Genomic DNA, 23,708 nt, shown 5'->3' on the forward strand with positions numbered 1-23,708 from the left:
CATCTGGGCGTCTCATGCGGCCCGCATGGAGGATCCATGCATGTTTTAACGCGGGCCGCCTGAAGTTTAAATTCAGGCGCGTACAATTAGAAGGCTCGCGGCCCGCTTTCACTTAACCCAAACTCTAATGCGGCCCGCGAGAGGGTAGATTTTCAGGTTTTTAAAATCTTTTATAATCATGAACAGAATCTGGTAATTAATAACGAAATCTTTCGTAATTATTAACCTGACCTTTCGGGTTTGAAGGGGTAAGTTTGCGGTTTGGCCCTCGGTTAATTATAACTAAGGACCTCGTGTTATTTACCCGCGTTGTTAAGTCCCCGGTTAGTTTATTAATTTTTTTGGAAAGCCTTAACTTTCATTATTGACGCTTTTAACCCTTCTTATACGAATTCGATCATAACTTTCTCGTTTTAAAACGGAACTTCGCGGAATTTATACAGTATGTTCTAGTGAGCGTATAATACTGTTACAAAGCCTCGGGAGCGTTAAAGGGTCACTCATAGGTATAATTAAACATGTTGACACAGTTAACCCCTGTAGCTTGTAATCTCTCACTTTCTTCCGCGTTTCGCTTCCGTACGATCCATGATTTATTCGTTTGAAGGTACAAGCACCATCTAGGGTTACCATACAGTATATTTACCCTTGCTTGACATCTATAACCCTCGAATTTACATACATTCAAGGTTTGTCAAAATTAGTCCTTTATTTAATATCAATGCCACGTGTAATCAAATGACACGTGTTAACACATCATTGGACACAAAAATTCGAGGTGTTACATCCTCACCCCCTTAAAATAAATCTCGACCCGAGATTGACTCAAATAAATAGGGGTACTTTTCTTTCATTGTGGCTTCGACTTCCCACGTGTATTCGGGACCTCTACGAGCATCCCATTTGACCTTTACAATCGGTACGTGCTTTCTTCGAAGCTTCTTCACTTGTCGATCTTCAATCGACAAGGGTTTTTCTACAAACTTTAAGCTCTCATCTATATGCATCTCTGTGTGTGGAATCACCAATGATTCATCGGCGAAGCACTTTTTGAGATTGCAGATGTGGAACACATTGTGAATTCCATTGAGCTCTTCAGGCAAGTTCAACTTATAGGCGACTGACCCGACACGTTCAATGACCTCAAAAGGTCCTATGTACCTCGGACTCAGCTTGCCCTTCTTGCCGAAACGCATCACCCCTTTCCAGGGCGACACTTTAAGCAACACCTTTTCACCTACATCAAAGTGAAGGTCCTTACGCTTCGGATCAGTGTAGCTTTTCTGCCTATCACGGGCAGCCTTGAGACGTTCCCGTATCTGGACAATCTTGTCCGTTGTCTGGAAAACTATCTCTGGTCCCGATAATTGGACCTCTCCTACTTCCGCCCAACAAACAGGCGATCTACATTTCCTACCGTATAATGCCTCGAAAGGCGCAGCCTTTATGCTGGTATGGTAGCTATTATTGTAGGAGAATTCGATTAGGCGTAGATTCTTATCCCAGTTACCACCTAAATCGATCGCACATGCACGAAGCATGTCTTCTAACGTCTGGATAGTACGCTCACTTTGACCGTCCGTCTGTGGATGGTAAGCCGTACTGAAGTTCAAACGCGTACCCAAAGATTGCTGGAAACTCTTCCAGAAATGTGACGTGTATCTAGTATCCCTGTCGGAGATAATAGACAGAGGTATGCCGTGTAAGGCTACAATCTTATCGACATACAGTTGGGCTAATATATCGGAGCTATACGTCTCCTTGATGGGTAAGAAATGAGCTGATTTAGTCAGCCTATCGACTATGACCCATATCGTGTCGTTTCCCTACCTGGTTTTCGGTAACTTGGTAATAAAATCCATAGTTACACATTCCCACTTCCACTCGGGAAGCTCAGGCTGTTGTAGCAAGCCAGACGGCTTTTGGTGCTCGGCTTTGACTTGAGCACAAGTCAAGCACTTTGCTACATGGGCGGCCACAGACTTTTTGAAGCCTATCCACCAATAGTTTGCCTTTAAATCTTGATACATCTTGTCTGCACCAGGATGGACAGAATATTTGGAACTATGGGCTTCCTGGAGGATAACATCTCATAGTCCTCCATAAATCGGAACCCATATACGTCCGTTCAGTCTACGGATTCCATCCTTGCTAAGAGTCAACTGCTCCTCAGTTACTCCTAACTTTTCATTAGGATAATTAGCTTCCAACACAGCCTCTCGCTGTGCAGCTAATATCCTTTCAATTAAATTGTTCTTGACCTCAATGCTCTTGGCATTGATTCGAATAGGTTTTACCCTTTCTTTTCTACTCAGGGCATCAGCGACTACATTCGCCTTGCCGGGATGGTACCTGACCTCACAATCATAATCGTTCAAGGTTTCCATCCAACGGCGTTGCCTCATGTTCAACTCCTTCTGGTTGAACAGATGTTGGAGGCTTTTGTGATCAGAATAAATCACAAATTTAATACCATAAAGGTAATGCCTCCACAATTTCAGTGCAAATACAACGGCACCCAACTCCAAGTCATGGGTGGTGTAATTCTTTTCGTGCACCTTTAGTTGTCTTGAAGCATAGGCAATCACCTTGCCCTTCTGCATAAGCACACACCCCATGCCTGTGTGTGATGCATCGCAGTAAACTACGAATTCATCTGTACCTTCAGGTAGTGTCAACACAGGTGCGTTGCTTAGCTTCTGCTTCAGAACTTCGAAGGACTCTTGCTGCTTTGGGCCCCAAATAAATTTTTCTTTCTTCTTGGTTAAGGAAGTCAGGGGCGCAGCAATCCTTGAAAAATTCTCAATAAATCTCCTGTAGTATCCTGCTAACCCCAGGAAACTACGAATCTCGGTAGGCGTCCTTGGCTCTTGCCAGTTCATGACTGCCTCTACCTTAGCGGGATCCACTTGGATACCATGCTCACTTACAACGTGACCTAAAAACTGAACCTCTCGTAGCCAGAATTCACATTTCGAGAATTTGGCGTAGAGTTTCTCACGCTGTAGTAATTCGAGAATGCAACGGAGGTGCTTCTCGTGGTCAGCTTGGCTTTTGGAATATATAAGAATATCGTCGATGAAGACGATGACAAATTTGTCCAAATACGGCTTGCAGACGCGATTCATGAGATCCATGAACGCAGCCGGTGCATTTGTGAGCCCAAAAGGCATCACTAGGAACTCGTAATGACCATAGCGAGTCCTAAATGCTGTCTTATGTACATCTTCATCTCTGACCCTTAGCTGATGATAGCCCGACCTCAAGTCGATCTTCGAGAAATAGCTTGCTCCTTGCAGCTGATCGAACAGATCGTCGATCCTTGGCAAAGGATATCTATTCTTTATGGTAACTTTGTTTAGCTCTCGGTAATCGATGCACAAACGCATCGATCCGTCCTTCTTCTTTACAAACAGGACAGGTGCTCCCCAGGGAGACGAACTAGGTCTGATAAAACCTTTTGCCAATAGTTCATCCAACTGGGTCCTTAATTCCTTCATTTCCGTCGGAGCTAGCCTGTAGGGCGTTCTAGCTATAGGAGCTGCTCCAGGAATGATATCTATTCTGAATTCCACTTGTCTATCTGGTGGTAAACCAGGTAGTTCTTCGGGGAAAACCTTAGGATATTCAGAAATGACAGGAAGATCCTCTATCTTCGGCTTAGGCTCTTCAATTATCACCTGAGCCATGTAAATGACACAGCCTCTGTTCAAACACCTAGAAGCTTTGAGCATAGATACGTCCTCGGGCAATCCGTACTGCGTATCTCCTCGAATGGTAAGCGATTCACCACTCGGAGTCTTTAATACTATATGCCTTTTGCCGCAAATGATTTGGGCCTGATTACGGTATAACCAGTCCATGCCTAGGACTATGTCGAAACCCGCTAGTTTGAAAGGAAGTAGAGATAGAGGAAAAGAATGGTTCTTAATGGACATTTCACATCCCTCTAGAACAGTGGAGACGGTTTCTATCGTGCCGTCTGCTAACTCTACCTCGTATTTCACATCTAGGGTTTTGATAGGCATATTTAATAGTTGGCAAAATTTTTGGTCTACAAAGGATTTATCGGCGCCTGAATCGAAAAGTACTCTTGCAAATATATTATTTACGAGAAAAGTACCTGTAAGCACATTGTCGTTCAGCACAGCCTCCTTTGCATCCATGCGGAAGACTCTCGCATTTGTCTTTTTGGTCTCCTCCGCCTTCCTGGCATTCTTAGGGCAGTTGCTCTTGATATGCCCCTTTTCATTGCAACCGTAGCAGGTTGCGTCCTTGATTTTCTTACAATCTACAGTCTTATGATCCTTGAACTTGCATAGTCCACAGGAAAAAGTCTTTGGCTGAGACTGTGAATTCGACCCAAACCTACATTTCTCAGAGTGGGGTTTCTTGCAGATTTTGCAATTGGGTCTTTCACCAGTTTGCCCATCTTTCTTCGTCTCCGACCCTCTTTTGCCATCACCGTTTCCACGGTGCTTCTTTCCTGACTTTCGTGAGGTATCATCCTCACGTTTCCTCTTCTCAGCCTCCTTGCTCCTTAGCGTCCTCAGACGGACCGCATCTAAAGTGAGAGACAAGGAGAGGTCAGTAACTGACCTGAAGGTCGTCGGCCGAGAGGCCTTCACGCTAGCCTTTATCGCAGGCTCCAAGCCCCCAATGAAACGGGCGATTCTTCTAGACTCTGGTGTCACAAGGTACGGAACCAGGCGAGACATCGTATTGAAGCTCGTCAAATAAGCCTGGCAGTCCAGGTTCGTCATCACCAGTGACACAAAGTCAGCCTCGATCTTCTCAACCTCATGCTGAGGGCAGTAGTTTTCCTTAATGAGAGCAATAAATTCCTCCCATGTCATCTTGTATAAAGCAGACTTACCTGATGCCTGCACCAACGCTCTCCACCATGCCAGGGCCTCGCCCTTAAATGACTGGGACACAAACTTCACCACATCCTTCTCTGCGCACCCACTGATGTCCACAATAGTGTCCATCTCATCCAGCCAGGTGATGCAGTCAACAGCACCCTTCTCTCCTGTAAATTCTCGGGGCTTACAAGATACAAAATACTTGTAGGTGCATCCCTTGGCACCGGATGCATCAGTATATTCTCGTTCACGACGAATACTATTCTCAGCGGACGAGTGGTTATCATCATCTTTCTTGGGTTTGGAGAGTGGTTTGGATTGTGACTTTGGTTTGGAGGGTGGTTTTGATACGGTTCTGCCTTGGGACTCAGTATATTGACGATCCAGAGCTGCCTGAACAGCGTTGTCAATCAGAGCCTTTAACTGTGCGCCTGTCAAATGCACTGGCGCATTGTCGTAGTCATCTTCATTTGTATGGCTATTCTCTCCATTGGGATCCGCCATTGTAACTTGAATCTGTTACAGAAGATAACAAAATTTTATTTAGAAGCTTATTATGGAATTGTCTTTTATGACAATTCGTTAACCATGGTAACAGAGACCATATTTGGTTAACTTATTACTCACGTAGTTTTAGGATTTGAATACATCCTATTTTAGCTATAACAATAATATTGGCGGCATAAAGCCTAATCACGAGGATGTTTTATAATATTAGCCGAGATTTCAGAGAATCAAAGGCATAGAGGTTTGAACCGTAGTTCTCTTACCCCTTTCTGGCAGGGAATCATAGACCACCACTGTCTTTTGTCTTTATAAGACAATTATTACGGCCCATAGGCACTACACCACTAATGGATGTTTTAATAAGGTTGGCCCGTAGGCACTACATCACTTAATGGATGTTTTAATATGATTGATCACCTTCATTGGTGATTTAACCCATGATTTATAAATCATTTAGTTGGGTTTTGAAATCCTTAAAGGATTATCGTATAAGAATGACGCGTGCGATTTTTAACAAACCACATCTGCCATGATTGTTAACATGCTTGCAGAGGTTAACAGGGAACCTGAATCTTTTAATTAGGTCGTACCATCTTGGCCGGATCTTAAAAGACACCAGGCTAGGTTTCACCTCTTAAGATCCTTTATTTAGGCAGATCAATTAAAAGGAATGGTTTTGATTTATTTCATATATATTAAAACAGAACTCAAATCATACATTCCAAAATCTCAAATACTATTACATATTGCCCTAAATGGGTCTCTCAAATAGTACATACCTCCATAGAGGTTTAAAATAAGTGACAAGTCCACGCAGGGACTAACATAAAATGAGTGTCCATGCAAGGACTAAAAGATAAGTCCACGTAGGGACTGAAATACGATAAGTGTCCACGCAGGGACTTATTTCAAAGTAGAAATTACATTAGTACAACTATTAAGGGCTAGTGGTCACGTTTCTTCTTTTTGCCCTTTAATAGGTTCGCTAAGCCTTTGAGAAATCCTCGGTGGCTCTTTTTCTCTTCCTCGAATTCTCTCTCCACACGATCTAGTCGATGGAGTATCTCTTCCTGTTCAGGAGGAGGGAAACGTGGTTGTGGCGCTTGTTGCGGAACTGGAGGTCTGGGAGGTATTGGATACCCATGGGCTGAGTAGTCCGGTGCTCCCATGTTCCCATGAGCTCCGTCAGGATAGCGTGCATTATATCTAGCCGACACCACATATGGGTCGCGCTCATAATTGTAGTTGTAATGCGCTTGCGACGGTTCGAACGGGTTGTAAGCTGTTGGACCCGTGTAAGCAGGTATGGGTTGGTCATACCCAAATGGTGGCGAATTTGGTGCAGCTGGTGCGGAGTTCGCCTCCTGTATAGGACTTGAAGGTCCTTCTTCTTGTAGTGGCGGATAGTGGCTACTACTAGAGTGTCGAGGGGTGCTGAAGTGGATACCCCCTCCTCCTCGTGTGGACATACGAGCATTTGTCCTCCTACGCCTTGGCGGATCAGGCATTACTGGTTGCGCCGGTGGCGGAGGTGGTGGCGTAACTGCCACAAAGCGTGAATCCTCAGAGGGATCCTGTGGATGTCGCGGTTGTTGTGATGTTTGTTGAGGTGGTGTGTAGTACCACTCATGTCGGTCGAACAACGCTTGGAAACTGTCTGGTCCCTGATAGGGTGTGCCATGGAAGGATGACCCATCAGAGACTTCTATCGGATGCGTGGGCGTACCACGAGCAGGTTCTGTTGGATCAGTATCTTCATCCATATGGTCTTCGGAGAAGTGATCTTGTGGCCCTAGTGGAACAAAGCCTGAAGGTTCCTGTATGTAGTCAGCTGGATTAAACTGACCTATGAAGTATGGAGTAGGGTCGTCGTAATTTCGGTGCGATACCGAACGTTGTAGAGGTATGAAGGAAGGTTGTGGGTTGTTGGGATCATTCTCTGAGTTTGGCCCAAAGGAGTGCCGGTATGATGGCGTCGAGCTGTGCGAGGTGGAATGCCTCGCGGGTTCGTAAAGGTCTCTTCGCCTCTGTGGTTCTTCACTCCTTGTAGTCGAAGGAGCTCGTGTACCAGAAGGTCCGGCTTCGTGATCGTGATGAGTAACGATCTCTCCTCTGCCTCTTCTTCCCCTTCCTCTTCCTCGGAATATTACTGGCGGCATATTTCCTGCTTTATAAAACTTTTAAATACCAATAATAAAAGAAAAAGACAAAATTGGAATAACAATTCGACTTTGTCCTAAGTTCTTGTCTAGACTCAAGTATGTGCAATTGTGTCACTGAGATTAAACACAATGCCTAACGTGTTTAATCCACTCAGTGTTGGCTCTGATACCAACCTGTCACACCCCGATTTCCACGTGTATCACCGGTGGGCCCGGTGGGGGATTAACGTGACGTAGTTGGCAACAATATAGTCAACCCACACAATTATATAAATGCACAGCGGAAGCTTTAAAGATAAATATATACTTCAACCTCTGGTGGTAATATCAAATGTATTACAGGAGTCGAATGTATCCACAGCGGATCAAAATAATAATAATATATTGTTCAATCAGATACGGCATCGAGTTTGCGAGACTATTCGTGATGCCTAGGAAGCTATTACCAGCCCATTTCGTATAGTACCTGCACTTAATCTTTTGGGGAAAAATACGTCAGTTTACACTGGTAAATACATTCAACTGACACATTTGAAAATGTTTATTAAAATTGATTTGAATGCACAAGGCACAAACTCTTTTATAACTTGGAAAAATTATTAAAATCTTGTGAACGTATTACATGTTCTTTTATGCGTTCAGTAGCCCGGATCGTGCCGGGTTAAAGATTAATAGACACACCACATTGCGTAAAACCGTAGTATAGAAACCAACGGCTACGTCTTTTAATTAAGTGTCGACAATATATACCGGGTGTACGCCTACACCGGGATGTCGAGGTTGTGGCCATTTCGTAAAATGATGCCAAGGATATCCGGGACAACGGTCATTAACCCCCCAAAGGCTTTTAAGAAACAAAACTGTTTAAATGAGCCGATCACATTACACAAATTAACCACCTCAGCGATGGAAGATATGATGCTCAATCAAGCGGTATTATTATACCGTATCCCAAGCCCGTATAGGGGAAATAAGTTAAAAGTATTTACCTTTGCAAGTATATTCCTTAATTTGATTAAATCACCGATAGCTTTTACTGGGGCTCCTAATCCGGAACGAAGGTTTTAATTAACCTCTTAGAATCCTAACGGGTCTTTATATTAGCCGTAGCCTAGACCGGTTGGTTCCGATATATAGATATGGTTTAATCGCGTGAAAGGCGAAAACCGAGAATGGAATGTGATTCTGCCCCAAACAAGTTCAGAGACTTGTTTTATATGGGTTCAATGTTCACACTCTGTATTTTGGGGTCAAAATAATATAGTTTGACCCGTATCGGCTAATTTACGAAAACTAGTTTCATAAGCGAACCGTGCGCGCAATAGGCGAAACGGTTAACCATGAGAGTCTTACGCTTATTTCCTAAGTCAATATGCCTTAAAGAGGTTGTGGTATCAGTAGGATACCTTCCGTGATGCCCGTAACGAGTTTAAGTTAATATTACGCCCCGTAGGGGCTTTTCGGTCATTTTAAAGACTTTTAAAGAGCTTTTCGAGTTCTATAGGAAATCTGAGTTTCCCGAACAGTTTATAAAGTCTAAAATACTTTATTTATTATTTAAAATCAGTGGCAACTGGAAATCGGGTCAAAAGACCTTGTAGAACTCACGTTTCGGCCGAAAAGGGCATATTCGGTATTTACCGAACCGTAGCCATAACCGCAGGTTATGAGCAAGGTAAAAATTATTAAAAATCTTTAAAATTCCAAAAATATTATTTTATAACAGTGGGTAAAAGTTTTGGTGACGGAAACTTGGTTTAGATAGGGGTTATGCTAATTGCGCCGTTTATTACAAAAGTTTCTTATAAATGCGCTATTTAGCATAACTCTCATTCTAGACCTCGGATTGACGTGAAACTTTAAGGACATGTTTATAATTTAATAAGCAAGGTTATGGTCCGTTCACGTGTCTGAAATACTCGTTTTATTTTTAAAAGGCCGTTACGGTCAACTTTTAGGCGATTAACGGAAATGCGTAAAAGACTCGGACAAATCATGAACCGATCACAGAGGTCTATACCATCATGTAACCTGGTCCTAAGAGAGTCCTAAGGCATATCTATACCTCACTAAAACGGGTCAGAACTGAAGTCAAAGCAAAAGTCAAACTTTTGCGACATTCGGCTCCGAACCGGGTCAATATAGCAAATGGTCGATTCAAATGAGCGTAAACAAGTTTATATACTTAATATCATGTTTTATGAGTGTCAAAACAGATTTCATAGCATATACATTACAGATTATGTATAAAACGGCAAAATAGCTTTCTGTTGACTTTTTAAGTGCACGTTTGACTCGACATTTGACATAGTTAGAGTGGTGATCAGAGGGAACCCTTTTAGGGGTTTATTACCCACATAAATACCAACTCATAACTACTTTTTATCCGACAATTTACTGGACCATTTGTGAATTATCGCTATGACAACCGTTAGTTACGACGGTTGGGTTTATAAGCTAAATCTATGGAAATACAAGACCACAATGGATATGAACGACTTACAGAAGTTGTGTCTTGCTTAGGGAGCAGAGAAGAATGCTTAAAAGCTCTTAGAATGATCAGTGAAGTGTGTTTTGAGTTGTGTGATTGTTATGAACACAACATGGCTATTTATAGTGAAAAATGAGCTCCAAGATCATTCCACATTGGTCTATACTGATCATGGATGATGGGCAGGTGTCCCATAGAGCTATGGGTCGAGTATAGGGTGCACATGCCTCATTTATTGATGTTTGATCGTTCACAAGCTCAAAAGGCATGCAATTACAAACTTTCTGCATCTGGGCGTCTCATGCGGCCCGCATGGAGGATCCATGCATGTTTTAACGCGGGCCGCCTGAAGTTTAAATTCAGGCGCGTACAATTAGAAGGCTCGCGGCCCGCTTTCACTTAACCCAAACTCTAATGCGGCCCGCGAGAGGGTAGATTTTCAGGTTTTTAAAATCTTTTATAATCATGAACAGAATCTGGTAATTAATAACGAAATCTTTCGTAATTATTAACCTGACCTTTCGGGTTTGAAGGGGTAACTTTGCGGTTTGGCCCTCGGTTAATTACAACTAAGGACCTCGTGTTATTTACCCGCGTTGTTAAGTCCCCGGTTAGTTTATTAATTATTTGGAAAGCCTTAACTTTCATTATTGACGCTTTTAACCCTTCTTATACGAATTCGATCATAACTTTCTCGTTTTAAAACGGAACTTCGCGGAATTTATACAGTATGTTCTAGTGAGCGTATAATACTGTTACAAAGCCTCGGGAGCGTTAAAGGGTCACTCAGAGGTATAATTAAACATGTTGACACAGTTAACCCCTGTAGCTTGTAATCTCTCACTTTCTTCCGCGTTTCGCTTCCGTACGATCCATGATTTATTCGTTTGAAGGCACAAGCACCATCTAGGGTTACCATACAGTATATTTACCCTTGCTTGACATCTATAACCCTCAAATTTACATACATTCAAGGTTTGTCAAAATTAGTCCTTTATTTAATATCAATGCCACGTGTAATCAAATTACACGTGTTAACACATCATTGGACACAAAAATTCGAGGTGTTACAGCTTGGGACCCCGTATCTACAGATAAATTGGACGCCGTTGGGACCCCGTATCTACAGATAAATTGGACGCCGTTGTCACTTACCAACTCCCGGCTGACGTTAAATGGATCTTCGCTGACGTCAAGATGCCTCTACCTTCGTTGCTACAAAAGAACAAACCGTTAGCCTCGCCAAGGGGGACCCCGGGAGGGGGATCCGTGACCAAGCTCCGGCGTGAGAGTAAGTAAACTTGCCGGAAAATGAAAAGAGTTTATTCCGATGAGTATGGTCACCGGAATAGTTCCTCCAAGGTGTGAATCTAATAAATACTTGAATGTGTTTAATGCATGAGAATATTGGTCGGAACCAGTGAAAGGGGAGTAAATGAGAGTGTGTTGAATGTCATACCTCCTTGTTACCGTTTTCCTCTCCCTATATAAGCAAGTAACCTTATCTTGCATGTGGGAAATTGACTAAGATGATCCAACTGTTTCTGGCAATCTTCGGGGGGCTCAAACACGTGTCCGACCCCTAGCGGCGAGATGATGGCCTCATTTAATGTTTTACGGCTGGAGAAGTACTATGCCAGCCAAGATGCTATTTACATCGGACATTAAATGCTCCTTTCCTTTTCTGAATTCTTATTTCCCGCTCGTATTCATATGGGGAAAGTCTTAATAGAGAAGTAAACTCATTTATGGGCCTTGTGTGTTGGGCTTTTGTGGTATCAGCCCAAACCGGGTAAATGGAGCAATCCATTGGCCCGTCGTCATGCTCCAACATCCAATCTTTATTATCCCTTTGAAAGCCTCTTTTCGATACCTTTTAAACCCACATGCTCGTGTATATCTAACAGGTCTTTAAACGCGAAAAAGAACAAATTTGAGACCCTACACCACCAGCTAATATGAGCCCACACCACTGAGGCAATATAGCAAGAGGAGAAGATATGATCAACCGATTCCTCCCATTCTCTACACAACGTACAGGTTGAGTCGTCCGCATCGATGTTCCTTTTCTTCAAAGCATCCGTGGTTGCAATCTTCTTCGTTTCAACCCTTGATATTACATTTCGACGGAAGCCATTTACATCCATCTGGGACGAATAAGTTGTTCCGAACCCTGTCCTTGTCAAGGAGGCGTTTAACGGCCCCAACACAGAAGTCCTCATCTTTGCCATTAATCCAAGACCACATGTCTCGCTTATTAGCTAACGAAAAAGTGGACAACATACTGCATAAATTCAGCAATTCACGGACTTCTTCTCCATTAGCGATAATCCTGCTGCAAGCCCAGTTGTATGGAGGCCCGTTGTTTTCAGACCTTACCCGATCACTCACCTTGCACCTCTTCTCCGCTTACAGTTTAAAAAGTTCCGGGAAATTTTCCTTAAGTAGTTCGTTACATAACCACGGGTCTAACCAAAACGCCGTTTCCTCCCCGTTACCGACATTTCCTTTAAAAAAGTTCCTTAAAGGAATCTCATCAATTGTAGTCTTCGATAGCGCATTTGCGATATTGCATCCTACTCCTCCCATGGTTTTCCTAGCCGAAATAAAGACCAAACAAAGTCTCGTATTGTGAATAGCTTCAATAACTTTCGTCCAAAGCTTACTTTTATCCGCTTTGTATCTCCAACCCCATTTAGCGTGAAGAGAAATATTAATATTTTTCAACTTACTAAGCCCAAGCCCTCCACAATTTTTTGGTAATGTTACCCTTTCCCAAGCGACCCAATGAAGTTTATTATTCGAGTCGTTGCCTCCCCACAAAAAATGTTCTAATTTTTCATTCCAGATCTTTAATCACTTTGGTAGGGGCCTTATACAAAGTGAAGTAGTAGTTTGGTAAGCTTTCAAGCACTTAATTAAAGTGACCCTTCCCCCTATAGACAATTGCGATGCTTTCCACTTCGATAATCTTGTATAAAAAATGTCGTATATTGGCCCCCAATTTGAAATCCGGTTTATGTTAGCACCAACCTTTAACCCAAGATAAATAAACGGGAGTTCCCCCGCTTGACATCCTATGATCGCCGCTATATGTTCTAATTCAGTTGCTCCAACTCCAATAGCAAAGATATTAGACTTGGAAATATTGATTTTAAGACCCGAACACATATGAAAAACCCGAAGGATACGCACCACATTTGAGATATTATCTCTAGACCACTCACCGAGGATGATAGCATCATCCACGTAAAATAGGTGAGAAATATTAGAACCATTATTTGGGATTTTGATACCTGAAATCACTTTGACAACCTTAACAACATATATATACTGTAAATTTCCTCAATAAAATAAAGAGTAAATTAATTTTTGAGTCCTTATGTTTTAGTGGTTTTACCTATTTGAGTTCAAAATCAAAATGTTTAACGTCCTGAGTCCCTAGACGTTTTTCTAATAACTTTTTGAATCCCTTTAAGTTCAACTTGTGTAAACTTTTGAGTCCAATTTTTTTTATAACAAAATTGGACTCAAAACGTTATAAAATGAACAAAATTGGACTCAAAACGTTTTAAAATGAGTGATTAAGGACTTGGGGCGTTAAACTTTTTGATTTTGGATTCAAGTGGTTAAAACCACTAAAACACAGGGACTCAAAAAGTAATTTACTCTAAAATAAAATAAAATAAAATAATAACTTTCTAAAACAAGTTTAAATACAAACCTGATCTCATACTCTCCATATATCCTATATGTGTGGGGTGGTGTGATCCATTGATAACTAATAAAAGAGTCAAACAAGTTGTTCAATCTAGTGTTTGTATGTATTTGATTAAGAGCCTAATTTTCAACATATGTGTACTTGGGGTTCAAGGTTTTCCCGGTAGCTACCAGGTTTACCATAAAATAGTCTCATAAGGATAAAAGTTGTACGTTACAATTCTATTATAAAATCCCAATTTAAACTCATCAAACTAAAATATAGAATAATAACCTGCACCTCACTTCTGTCATGTCAATATTTTTTATAATTTTTTACACTTCAAAGAAAAAAACTACTTATTATAATTTTCTAGGATTATATAAGATATAATATATCTAGTTTCCATATTGAATTATTGATAAACATTTATGCGAATATGATATCGATAATAACACGGCAGAAAATTTTGTAATTATATTATGTGTATGAAAAAAAGAAGTATACAAAAAATGTTGCACCGCAAATCCGTGGGCAGCATCTTTGTTTGTTGATCTCTTATGGCTAACCATATATTATTATTATTATTATTATTATTATTATTATTATTATTATTATTATTATTATTATTATTATTATTATTATTATTATTATTATTATTACCAAAAGCACCCTCTCTTTTATATCCACCGTTCAAGGGAGGTGCCTTTTCACTTTTTTACAGCTACGATATGGGTACCTTTGACCATCTTCCAACGGTGGAAAATAATACTTTTCATATAAATCATATAATTATTAATAAATTATTTTTTGATCGGCAATAATCTATTAACTAGCTTTTAGGACCCGCGCAATGCGGCGGAACCGTTAAACGAAAAAAAAATAGTCGTTAAAACGTTTAATTACGCAAGCATGTTGTAGACCATTACATAAATGAAACGATATATAACATTAGTTTGTTATGGTAGGGGCACTCGCTACAACAACTAAAGAGAACCAAAATGACCAAATTACATTGATCGATTGAGAAGTATAAAAATGAGTAGCATTACAGATATAAATTGAATTTTTTGTTTAATTGAACCGAATATAAATCTTGAATGGAATACAATACATGGAACTTCGATAATCTTACATATGTGGTCAGATAAAGATATTGTTTTTAACAAAAATATTAAGCAGGGTATTAAATTATTAAATTGCATTTATAGTTCCAAACAATCTTATTTGCTATTCAAAGCAATCTTTTAAAATCTACGTGGTGCAGTGTTGTACGACATGGTTGATGTAATTGTACAATTGATTATGCACATGCATACAAACAATAGAAGGTGGAGTCCTGACAGTCAAAACATTTGGACCAGTTGGATTTTGACACATGGATAAATTAACCAATCAAAAGATAGAAAAATTGAACAGTGTTTTGTGAGGAGGCTTAGAAGTTGCTAAATTAAAGAGGGGAAATTGACTATAATAATTTACTTGTGAATACATCCATTAAAAATGTTATTGCATGTATTATATCTAGCGAGTGTGAGTTAGTAAATATATGGAAGGGTGATAAATTATTTAACAATAAACCCGTTTTTATCACAAAGATGGTCAAGGATATAAAGGAGTTGTTCTTGTGGGCGGCGTAAACTTCATAGTCTTGAGTGGAATAGATGGCGTTTTAATAATGAAGATGTATTGGCGTAATTTTTGTTTTTTGGTTATGGTTACTTGTTGGAAGTTTTGGAACTTTCCTTCGATATGCAATGTACCATGGTCGTAGTTCAAAAGAAAATGTCATGCAATTAAGAGAGCCACTCACTCTCACTAACCATGCATTATACCTTGTGAGTGTGAGAGTAAGTGATTTTCTTTAAATATTTTATATCGGAATGTTCAGAAAATATTTTACGAGATCATAAAATACCTTCTTCTTTTCTAAAATAACTTGATATTTACTAAAATTAATGTTGGAATGTTGAATTTTTTTTAAGATATGAAAACAAATTATATGAGAAAAATGACAAAAAAATGACAATGTGGCTTCATTGAGTTAAAATAAATGTCACAGATTTTATCTGCGTGAGTATAGTGAGTCATGCACACACTCACAACTCACGTATCACTCACGAGCAGGTAGTGCATTGTTTTACTGAGTGTGAGTTTACATGGTTCGATTTCCTATCCCATTCATGATGTATAACATATGGCCATACTTGCATTCCGTGTTTTGATTCTTAACCACGATACCTTATGTTTTCATAGATATAATGAAAGTTAGACTAAGAGTGACACAACCAGTTACATATTTATATATGGTTTTAAATCTTACTTTTAACATATACAACTCCTATATTATAGTTTTAAATCTTACCGTTAACTTGATTAATCAGTTAATAAAACATAAACACCAAATAAACCAAGGTGTTGTGAAATTTAAAGTATAATAGAATGTGACACAAAAATCATAATAACAATATCAATTATAACAATTAAAATCAATGGTTAATAATAAAGCATAACTTTATGAACAAACCCTGTCTCCCCACACATACATTATATTTATTTATTTATTTATATACATATATCACTACCATCAGAAACCAAAACATAACCTTTCGCTCTTATTTCTTCACTTCAATCAACCCATCATATATTATATACACTAGTATACATATATAACCACCATCAGAAACCAAACCAAAACATAACCTCTTCATTCTTCAATCAACTCATCATGTCAACCATAACACGAGACGAATCCGACTACGACAGCAGCTGCTCATCCACCACCGTGCCAGACTCCACACGGAGCTGGATGAGCACCGCCAGTTTCGGCAGCCGCCGGCTCTCCATCTCCGGCGACCCCTCACAAAAACCACATAAAGCGAACCAAGCCGCATGGGAAGCCATAAAACGACTACGTTTTGAAAAAGGTGGCCAGGTGAGAATACTAGAGCCATGTACGGCTAGAAAATATGGGCCTCTGAATTTATGGATTTTTATTGGGTTACATAGTGTTGGCCGTGTTAATGAAAAATCGATTTTAATTATCCAAAACTAAATAGGTTAATTTTTAAAAAGAGGGTTAGTGTTTTAAGAATCACTACGGGTTTTAATTTTTATAGGCTTTTGCTTAAAAAAAACTTATATTTTACCTTATATATAAATAACTGATAAATAACTTTTTTTGAACGGTGACTTTCTTTTTTAGTGACGTCTAAACGGCGGCCTTAGCCAAAATCTGTCCAGACTACGTTGTCTTAACCGAACCCGGGTTCAGTTAGTTAGACTTGGTTACGGCGTTCCCCGTAAACCGTACTACGTCCACACATCACATGTCACAATTAAGTGAATTCAAAACTTTATTTTTCCATTCATCTTATTTCACCTCTTTGAATTTTATTTCTTAACTTAAAATTTTCATTTATCTTCTTTCTCCTCTTTGAATTTTAATTCTTTAACTTAAAAAAAGTAGTTAATTTAAAAATCTTTCTTTAACTCTTCATTATTATCATATTTAATATTTCATTTATTTAACCTATATAATATACTAGTTTATAAAATTTTATGCACTATAATATTTCATATATTTAATGCATGTAATACACATGTTAAGTAGTGTCAAATATATAAAATTTTTATGCCATGCATGCAGGTGAGTCTAGACCATTTCAAGATCTTGAAACGGGTCGGGTCGGGGGACATAGGCACTGTTTATTTGTGCCAGATCCGGAACCCGGTGGTGGGCTTACCGAATAACTTGTATGCGATTAAAGTGGTAGATATGGAGGCGTTGGCCGTCAGGAAAAAGTTGCAGAGAGCGGAGATTGAGAAGGAGATTTTGGCGGGTTTGGATCACCCGTTTTTACCGACGCTTTATGCGGAGTTTGAAGCGTCGCATTATTCGTGTTTGGTTATGGAGTTTTGTCCCGGTGGTGACTTGCATGCTGCACGGCAACGGCAGCCCGGAAAACGGTTTAGTATTTCGTCAGCTAAGTAAGTAAACCGTCGCTAATTGTGGTTTTAAATTTTAATAATATTTTTGTCTATGTTTGTTTTGAGTTTTGTGTTTTGTGTTTTGTTTTGCTATAAAATAGTAGTTCATTGAGATGCACGATATTTTGGTATACTAGAAATCTCGAAACCTGTTATTTTTAAAACTATTATTACTTATAAAAGTATAATTTTTAAGTATATGTTTATAAGTGACGAGTTCATTAGTATAATTATTTTATTTATCTATCTTACTTTTACTTGTTAGGAGAAAAATAATTGTGTTCATTTCAAAAGCAATGTAAAGATGATTAAAATTAGTGTCTATGATTGCAATCATTTAAGTATGTAAAGAATCATATACATAAAAAAAATACAAAATTGAAAAAGATTATAAACGTCACATAATTGTAGAAAAATTTCATTGAATAATAATTGTTTTTATGTCCAAACATTTTTAGGTTCTATGTTGCAGAAACGTTGGTAGCCCTAGAGTATCTACACATGATGGGCATAGTTTATCGAGATCTCAAGCCCGAAAATGTGCTTGTTAGAGAAGATGGTCACATAATGCTCTCGGATTTTGATCTTTCCCTAAAATGTGACGTTGTCCCTAAACTAATCCGTTCCAAACCTGGCCGACCCAAACAACTAGACCCCGATGATGATGACCATGATCATGACCCTTACCTAAGATGCTCAACGCCATCTTGTGTTACCCCGATACAACCTGTCTTATCATCATGTTTGTCTTTGCGAAAAACTAAGCACACCCCTCCAACCACCGTAATCACTGAAAAAATTGTGTTTGAAGAGTACAACACGGAGTTAGTGGCTGAACCACTAAACACAAGATCAAAGTCATTTGTGGGGACCCACGAGTACCTGGCCCCAGAAGTGATCTCGGGCCAGGGCCACGGGGGTGCAGTCGATTGGTGGACCCTAGGGATTTTCTTGTATGAATTATTATATGGGATCACACCCTTTAAGGGTGAGAACAATGAGAAGACACTCATTAACATATTGAAGCAACCACTAAGTTTTCCAAGAATTGGTGTGAGTACAAGTAAAGAATATGAAGAAATGGTGAAAGTACAAGACCTTATTGCAAGACTCCTTGTGAAGAACCCTAAAAAAAGGATTGGAAGTTTTAAGGGTTCAATAGAGATTAAAAAGCATGAGTTCTTTAAGGGTGTTAATTGGGCCTTGATTAGGTCTGTTAGGCCCCCAGAGGTCCCAAGTGAGATGATGAAGATGAGAAATAGGGTAGTAGTGGTGCCCAAGCTCATGAGCAAAAAACAAAGAGATGCACCCTTTCAAATCCCTACTCATCATTTTGACTACTTTTAGAATAAATATGTGTATGTAGATAAAGATCAACTAATCCTAGGCTAGACTTGCTTTTTGGTTGTCAACTTTTTTATTTAAGAAGTTTGTATAATTTTTGATACGTACAACGTATAGATTGTTATAACAATGTTCTATCGAACGAAGAAAATTTCGCATTAGCCTAATTTTAGTAGTAAATTGTTACCAATCGCTATAACAATGTTCTATCGAATGAAGAAAACTTCACATTTAACCTAATATTAGTAGTAAATTGTTAGCGTATTGACATTTAGCGAAATCTGTGTTTAACTGAAAAAACCTTTAGTGATTGATTCAATTCACAACTGTTTTTTGACGATTGCAAATAGCCTATGCTAGTAAGGAACTAGAAAATCGTAGGTTATTAGATCTCTAACATGCAAATCTTTAATACACACGATTTATATGTTTATATGCTCATATACCTTAGCATTAGATATCTTAGATAGTTCAATTTTGAATTCCGTTAAAAAGGTATATTCAATTTTTTAAACTGGAAAACGCAAGAGCTAGAAATATTAAAATAAAAACTGAAGTTTTTTGGCCTATATGTGAGGGGTGAAGACTTAAGAGGGTTTATTTCCGCGGGAGATTGGTAGGCCGGTGCATGGTGTGAAACTCTTGGGTGGTGCTGTCAGTAGAGATGGGGAGTTTATTAGTGGTTTGGCCCTTAAAAGAGCTAAATGTGCGGTTGAGTTGATGGGATGCCTCAAACGTCTTCGGGACCCTCAGAGCGAACTCCTCCTGCTTCGTTCGTGTATGGGGGTTGCTAAACTGCTGTTTGGGCTAAGGACGTGTCAGCCTTCTTATGTTGGGGAAGTCGTCTCTGTTTTTTACAAGGGGCTTCGGAATGCGATCGAGAACATTGTTGTTTGTGGGGGTGCCTTTTTCGGGGACCTACAATGGAGGTTAGCTTCCCTCCCGACCCGTATTGGGGGGCTTGGGATTTGCTCAGCTGAGGATGCCTCTTCCTACGCTTTTGTGGCTTCAAGGGCCCAATCTTGGGTTCTTTAAGACCACATCCTTCATGAATGTGGTGGTGGGTTGTTGGACTCTGATTACAGGGGTGCGTTGGACAACCTGCATAGTTCTCTTCCCGATCTTGATCTCAACGGTTTCTACATTAAAGACACCGCCCCCATTAAAGCCCAGAAAATTCTGGCGAATGCCTTATATGGCGAAATCGTCAAGACAGTTGAAGAGAAGTCTGCTTTGTCTCCGCGGCAGCGAGCCGTGTTTGAGTGTTTGCGAGCCCCCATGCTCAGGATTTCCTGTCTGTTGTTCCTATCAAAGGTTTAGAGCAACGTATGTCGGCCGTGGAATACCGGGCTATCCTCAAGTACCGGCTGATGGTACCGCTTTTCCCTGTTGATGACCCGTGTCCTATATGTCGGAAGTCTTGCTTGGATGCTTTTGGGGAGCATGCAATCCATTGCAAAGAATTACCAGGATTTAAATATCGACACGATTTAGTTCGTGATGTGCTTTATGATGTCCTTAAGCGGGTAGGGATCTCGACAAAAAAGGAAGCTCCGGTAAACTTCTTGACTGATCCATTAGAAGGGAGATCTACTCTACGGCCTGCTGACATTCTTGTTTTTGGATGGGAAGGAGGAAAACACGCGTGTGTTGATTTGACAGGTGTGTCCCCCTCGTTGGGCTAAGGGACCACGAGTTTGTGGCGGGCCAAGCAATAACTAAGGCAGAGGCGGCCAAAGTAGCTAAGCATGAAAAAGCTTGCATCGAGAATCATCACGTGTTCGTCCCGTTCGCTTTCGATACTTTTGGCGCTCTCGCCCCTGAAGAGGTGCGGTTCCTCAAGCGGGTTTAGCAGGTGGTAAGCAGTAACACCGCGGATGTAAAGTGACAGAATTTTGTGTTTAGCAGGGTAGGGTTTGCTATTCAGAAAAGGGTAGCGGCGCAACTTGTTGCTCGTCTACCTGCCATTAGTCTGTAATCGTCTCTGTTTTTATAATATTAATAATCATATTTTAAATATTTTGTTAGAGAAAAAGTTAGATGATGTGATTAATAAATAACAAAGCACTTTTTGGAGTGTTTACTACTTGTAGAGTTGTAGTCATGGATTTCTTGCATATATAAGTTTATTTAAAATTATATTAGGGAGCAACTTGTAGGTGTAAAGTGTGGGGCAACTCATTATAGCCCTCTTTTTGTCTTTTGAATTCATGTGATCACCACTATTACTTACCTCCTAAACATGCAATAAATTTCATAGAAAATTGTTCTTAAATTTCATAGAAAACATTCATAAAAACCCTCCTCCTCGATCAGTTTCATGACATAAACTACTCTTTACCCGAACTTCTGGTTATTGAATCATAAAATTACGGTTAAACAATATAAATTTCAAAACTGACTGAAAACATTTATAAAAACCGCCTTCCTCTACCGGTTCCATGACATAAATTACTCTTTACCCGATCTATTGAACCTGGTTTTTAAATCGTAAAATTACGGTTAAACCATATAAATTTCAAAACTGACTGAATCATCACACAATTTGTTTTGGTTTAGATTGTTTAATCAGTTTTAACGATATACAAACACCCTTGGAGTATTAAGTCACCCTTGGAGTATTAAGTCGCATTTAGAACGTACATGTGTAGAGTAGGATGAGTACGTGACTTTTTATCTTTCAAAAACTTGTATTGGACTGTATTGTAATCATGTATATATAAACAATAATAAGTATATTAATAAATTAGTGTTATTAACCACTAGGGGCGGACTCATAAATTTTTTTTTCTATTGGGGGCGGAATATTTTTAAAGATTTTAGACCCCTAAGTATATAGAAAAACTTCGGTTCATATCAGGTCGAATTGGGTCGGGTCATGTAAAACAAAAGAACATCAAACTAAAATTTATATAACCATCAAAAACACGTCAAACGTCATTACAAACATGTTTAAAATTGTGCCCTACCGGTTTTCATTTTTTGAAATCTATGCAAAACATCATATAGAGCTACTTTCCTAATGGTTTCTATTGAGAAATCTCGCCAAAACTTTCCTACTTATGGTTCCTATCACATATAAATCGATCCATAAGTTCATAAAAAAAACACTAAACACTTGAACAAAATAAACAATCATGTTCAACCATAGTCTATGATTTTATTTTAATTTTCAAGCCCTAGCAAAGTCTAGAACAACCTAAAAAACCTCAAAACAACAAAATCATGCTACTATAAAGTCTAGAACAACAAAAAATCATCAAAACAAATAAATTTTCAAACCATTTTAATACCTCTATAACTTATTTCTCCTAACAAAACCACTTAAAACAACAAAAAAACATAAAATAATGAAGGTACCTCGTTAAATTTTGGATTCCGAGTGGTGGGGTGGCCGGAATCAAGCTTTTCCGGTGAGAATACACCCGCTGCCGTCGTGCCTGTTGATTGCTTTCATGGGTCGGTCGCGGAGCGATCAGAAGAGGGAGAGCGAGAGAAAGAATTGGAAGGGGCGGTTGGGTTGGGTTGGGTAATTTATTTAACTTCAAATTTAATTGGGTTGAGTTAATTGAGCTTGGTTACAATGGAATGTTTATTGGGCTAACGGCTAAATTAAAGTGTTAAGCAAAGTGGTTAATGAATAATTATATTAACTAGGTTATATTTTAATAAAAAGCAATGTTTACAATTTTTTTTTTATAAATTCATAAGATTTTTTTTTTCTAAGAGGGACGGTTGAAAACTTCCAAGAGGTGCGGTCAGGATTTTGCGCGAAAATTAACCCTGATTTTTTTTTCAAGGAGTGTGGCCGTCCACCCACACTAGTGGGTAGGTCCGCCCCTATTAACCAGTTCTACTTCTACCAAAATGTTAAAATATCTTCATCAGGCGAACACACATAGTAAATTAAATAGTTTGTTCAAAAAATTTTGAGTTAATTACTGTTTTCGTCCTGGTGGTTTGTCAAAAATTATTATTTCAGTCCAATAGTTTAAAATTTGGATTTCAGTCCCTGTGGTTTCACTTTTGTAACCATTTCAGTCTACCTCATAACCATTTCAGTCCCTGTACTTACAGAATAAATAGATTGAAATGGTTACAAAAGTGAAACCACATGAACTGAAATCGTAAATTTTAAACTAATGGACTAAAATAGTGATTTTTGACAAACCACAGGGATGGAAACAGTAATTAACTCAAAACTTTTGTACTACAAAATTTACTTTTATAATTTACTTATCATATATTTAAATTCCTTTTTGTACAAAACTTAATGATTATGAGTATACTTTATTAGATTGTATCGAGTCCAAAAGATAGTAGTCAAAACAAAATAATGAAGAATCCAAGTGGAGGATGTTATGATTTCATCATTCAAAAGACTCTTCATCAATTTTTGTTCACTTTGTCAGCTAACATTTTGCATGCGGCACTCACTTTGTTTCAACCTCTTTCTCTTTTCGCTTCTCTATTAATAATCCTTTTATTTTTATTAGTCTATAAAATAATTTATCATATATACAAACACGTGTGTGTGTGAGAGAGAAAAATTTATAACTCGTGTGATCAGTCGTAGGCATTAACGGACCCACACTATAGACACTAAGTTCAAGGGAACATTGGTTTTATAAATTTTAGTAGAAACGATA

At 39.1% G+C, this 23,708-nt stretch overlaps 1 protein-coding gene across 1 annotated transcript; it reads left to right on the plus strand.

Moving 5' to 3' along the window:
• The first annotated feature begins 16,332 nt into the window (after positions 1 to 16,332).
• LOC110893860 (protein kinase PINOID 2) lies at positions 16,333 to 19,127 on the plus strand. Its single transcript, XM_022141004.2, has 3 exons — positions 16,333 to 16,660; positions 17,375 to 17,715; positions 18,174 to 19,127. Exons 1-3 carry the CDS (start codon positions 16,454 to 16,456, stop codon positions 19,060 to 19,062), a joined length of 1,437 nt encoding a protein of 478 aa, XP_021996696.1. The 5' UTR covers positions 16,333 to 16,453; the 3' UTR covers positions 19,063 to 19,127.
• The last annotated feature ends 4,581 nt before the right edge of the window (positions 19,128 to 23,708 follow it).

Source organism: Helianthus annuus, chromosome 12, assembly GCF_002127325.2.
Source record: "Helianthus annuus cultivar XRQ/B chromosome 12, HanXRQr2.0-SUNRISE, whole genome shotgun sequence".
NCBI classification, from domain to species: domain Eukaryota; kingdom Viridiplantae; phylum Streptophyta; class Magnoliopsida; order Asterales; family Asteraceae; genus Helianthus; species Helianthus annuus.

Coding starts and splice junctions, on each gene's coding strand:
- LOC110893860 (XM_022141004.2), top strand. CDS start 16,454: ATGTCAACCATAACACGAGACGAATCCGACTACGACAGCAGCTGCTCA. Junction 16,661..17,374: donor GTTTTGAAAAAGGTGGCCAG/GTGAGAATACTA, acceptor CCATGCATGCAG/GTGAGTCTAGACCATTTCAA. Junction 17,716..18,173: donor TTTAGTATTTCGTCAGCTAA/GTAAGTAAACCG, acceptor AAACATTTTTAG/GTTCTATGTTGCAGAAACGT.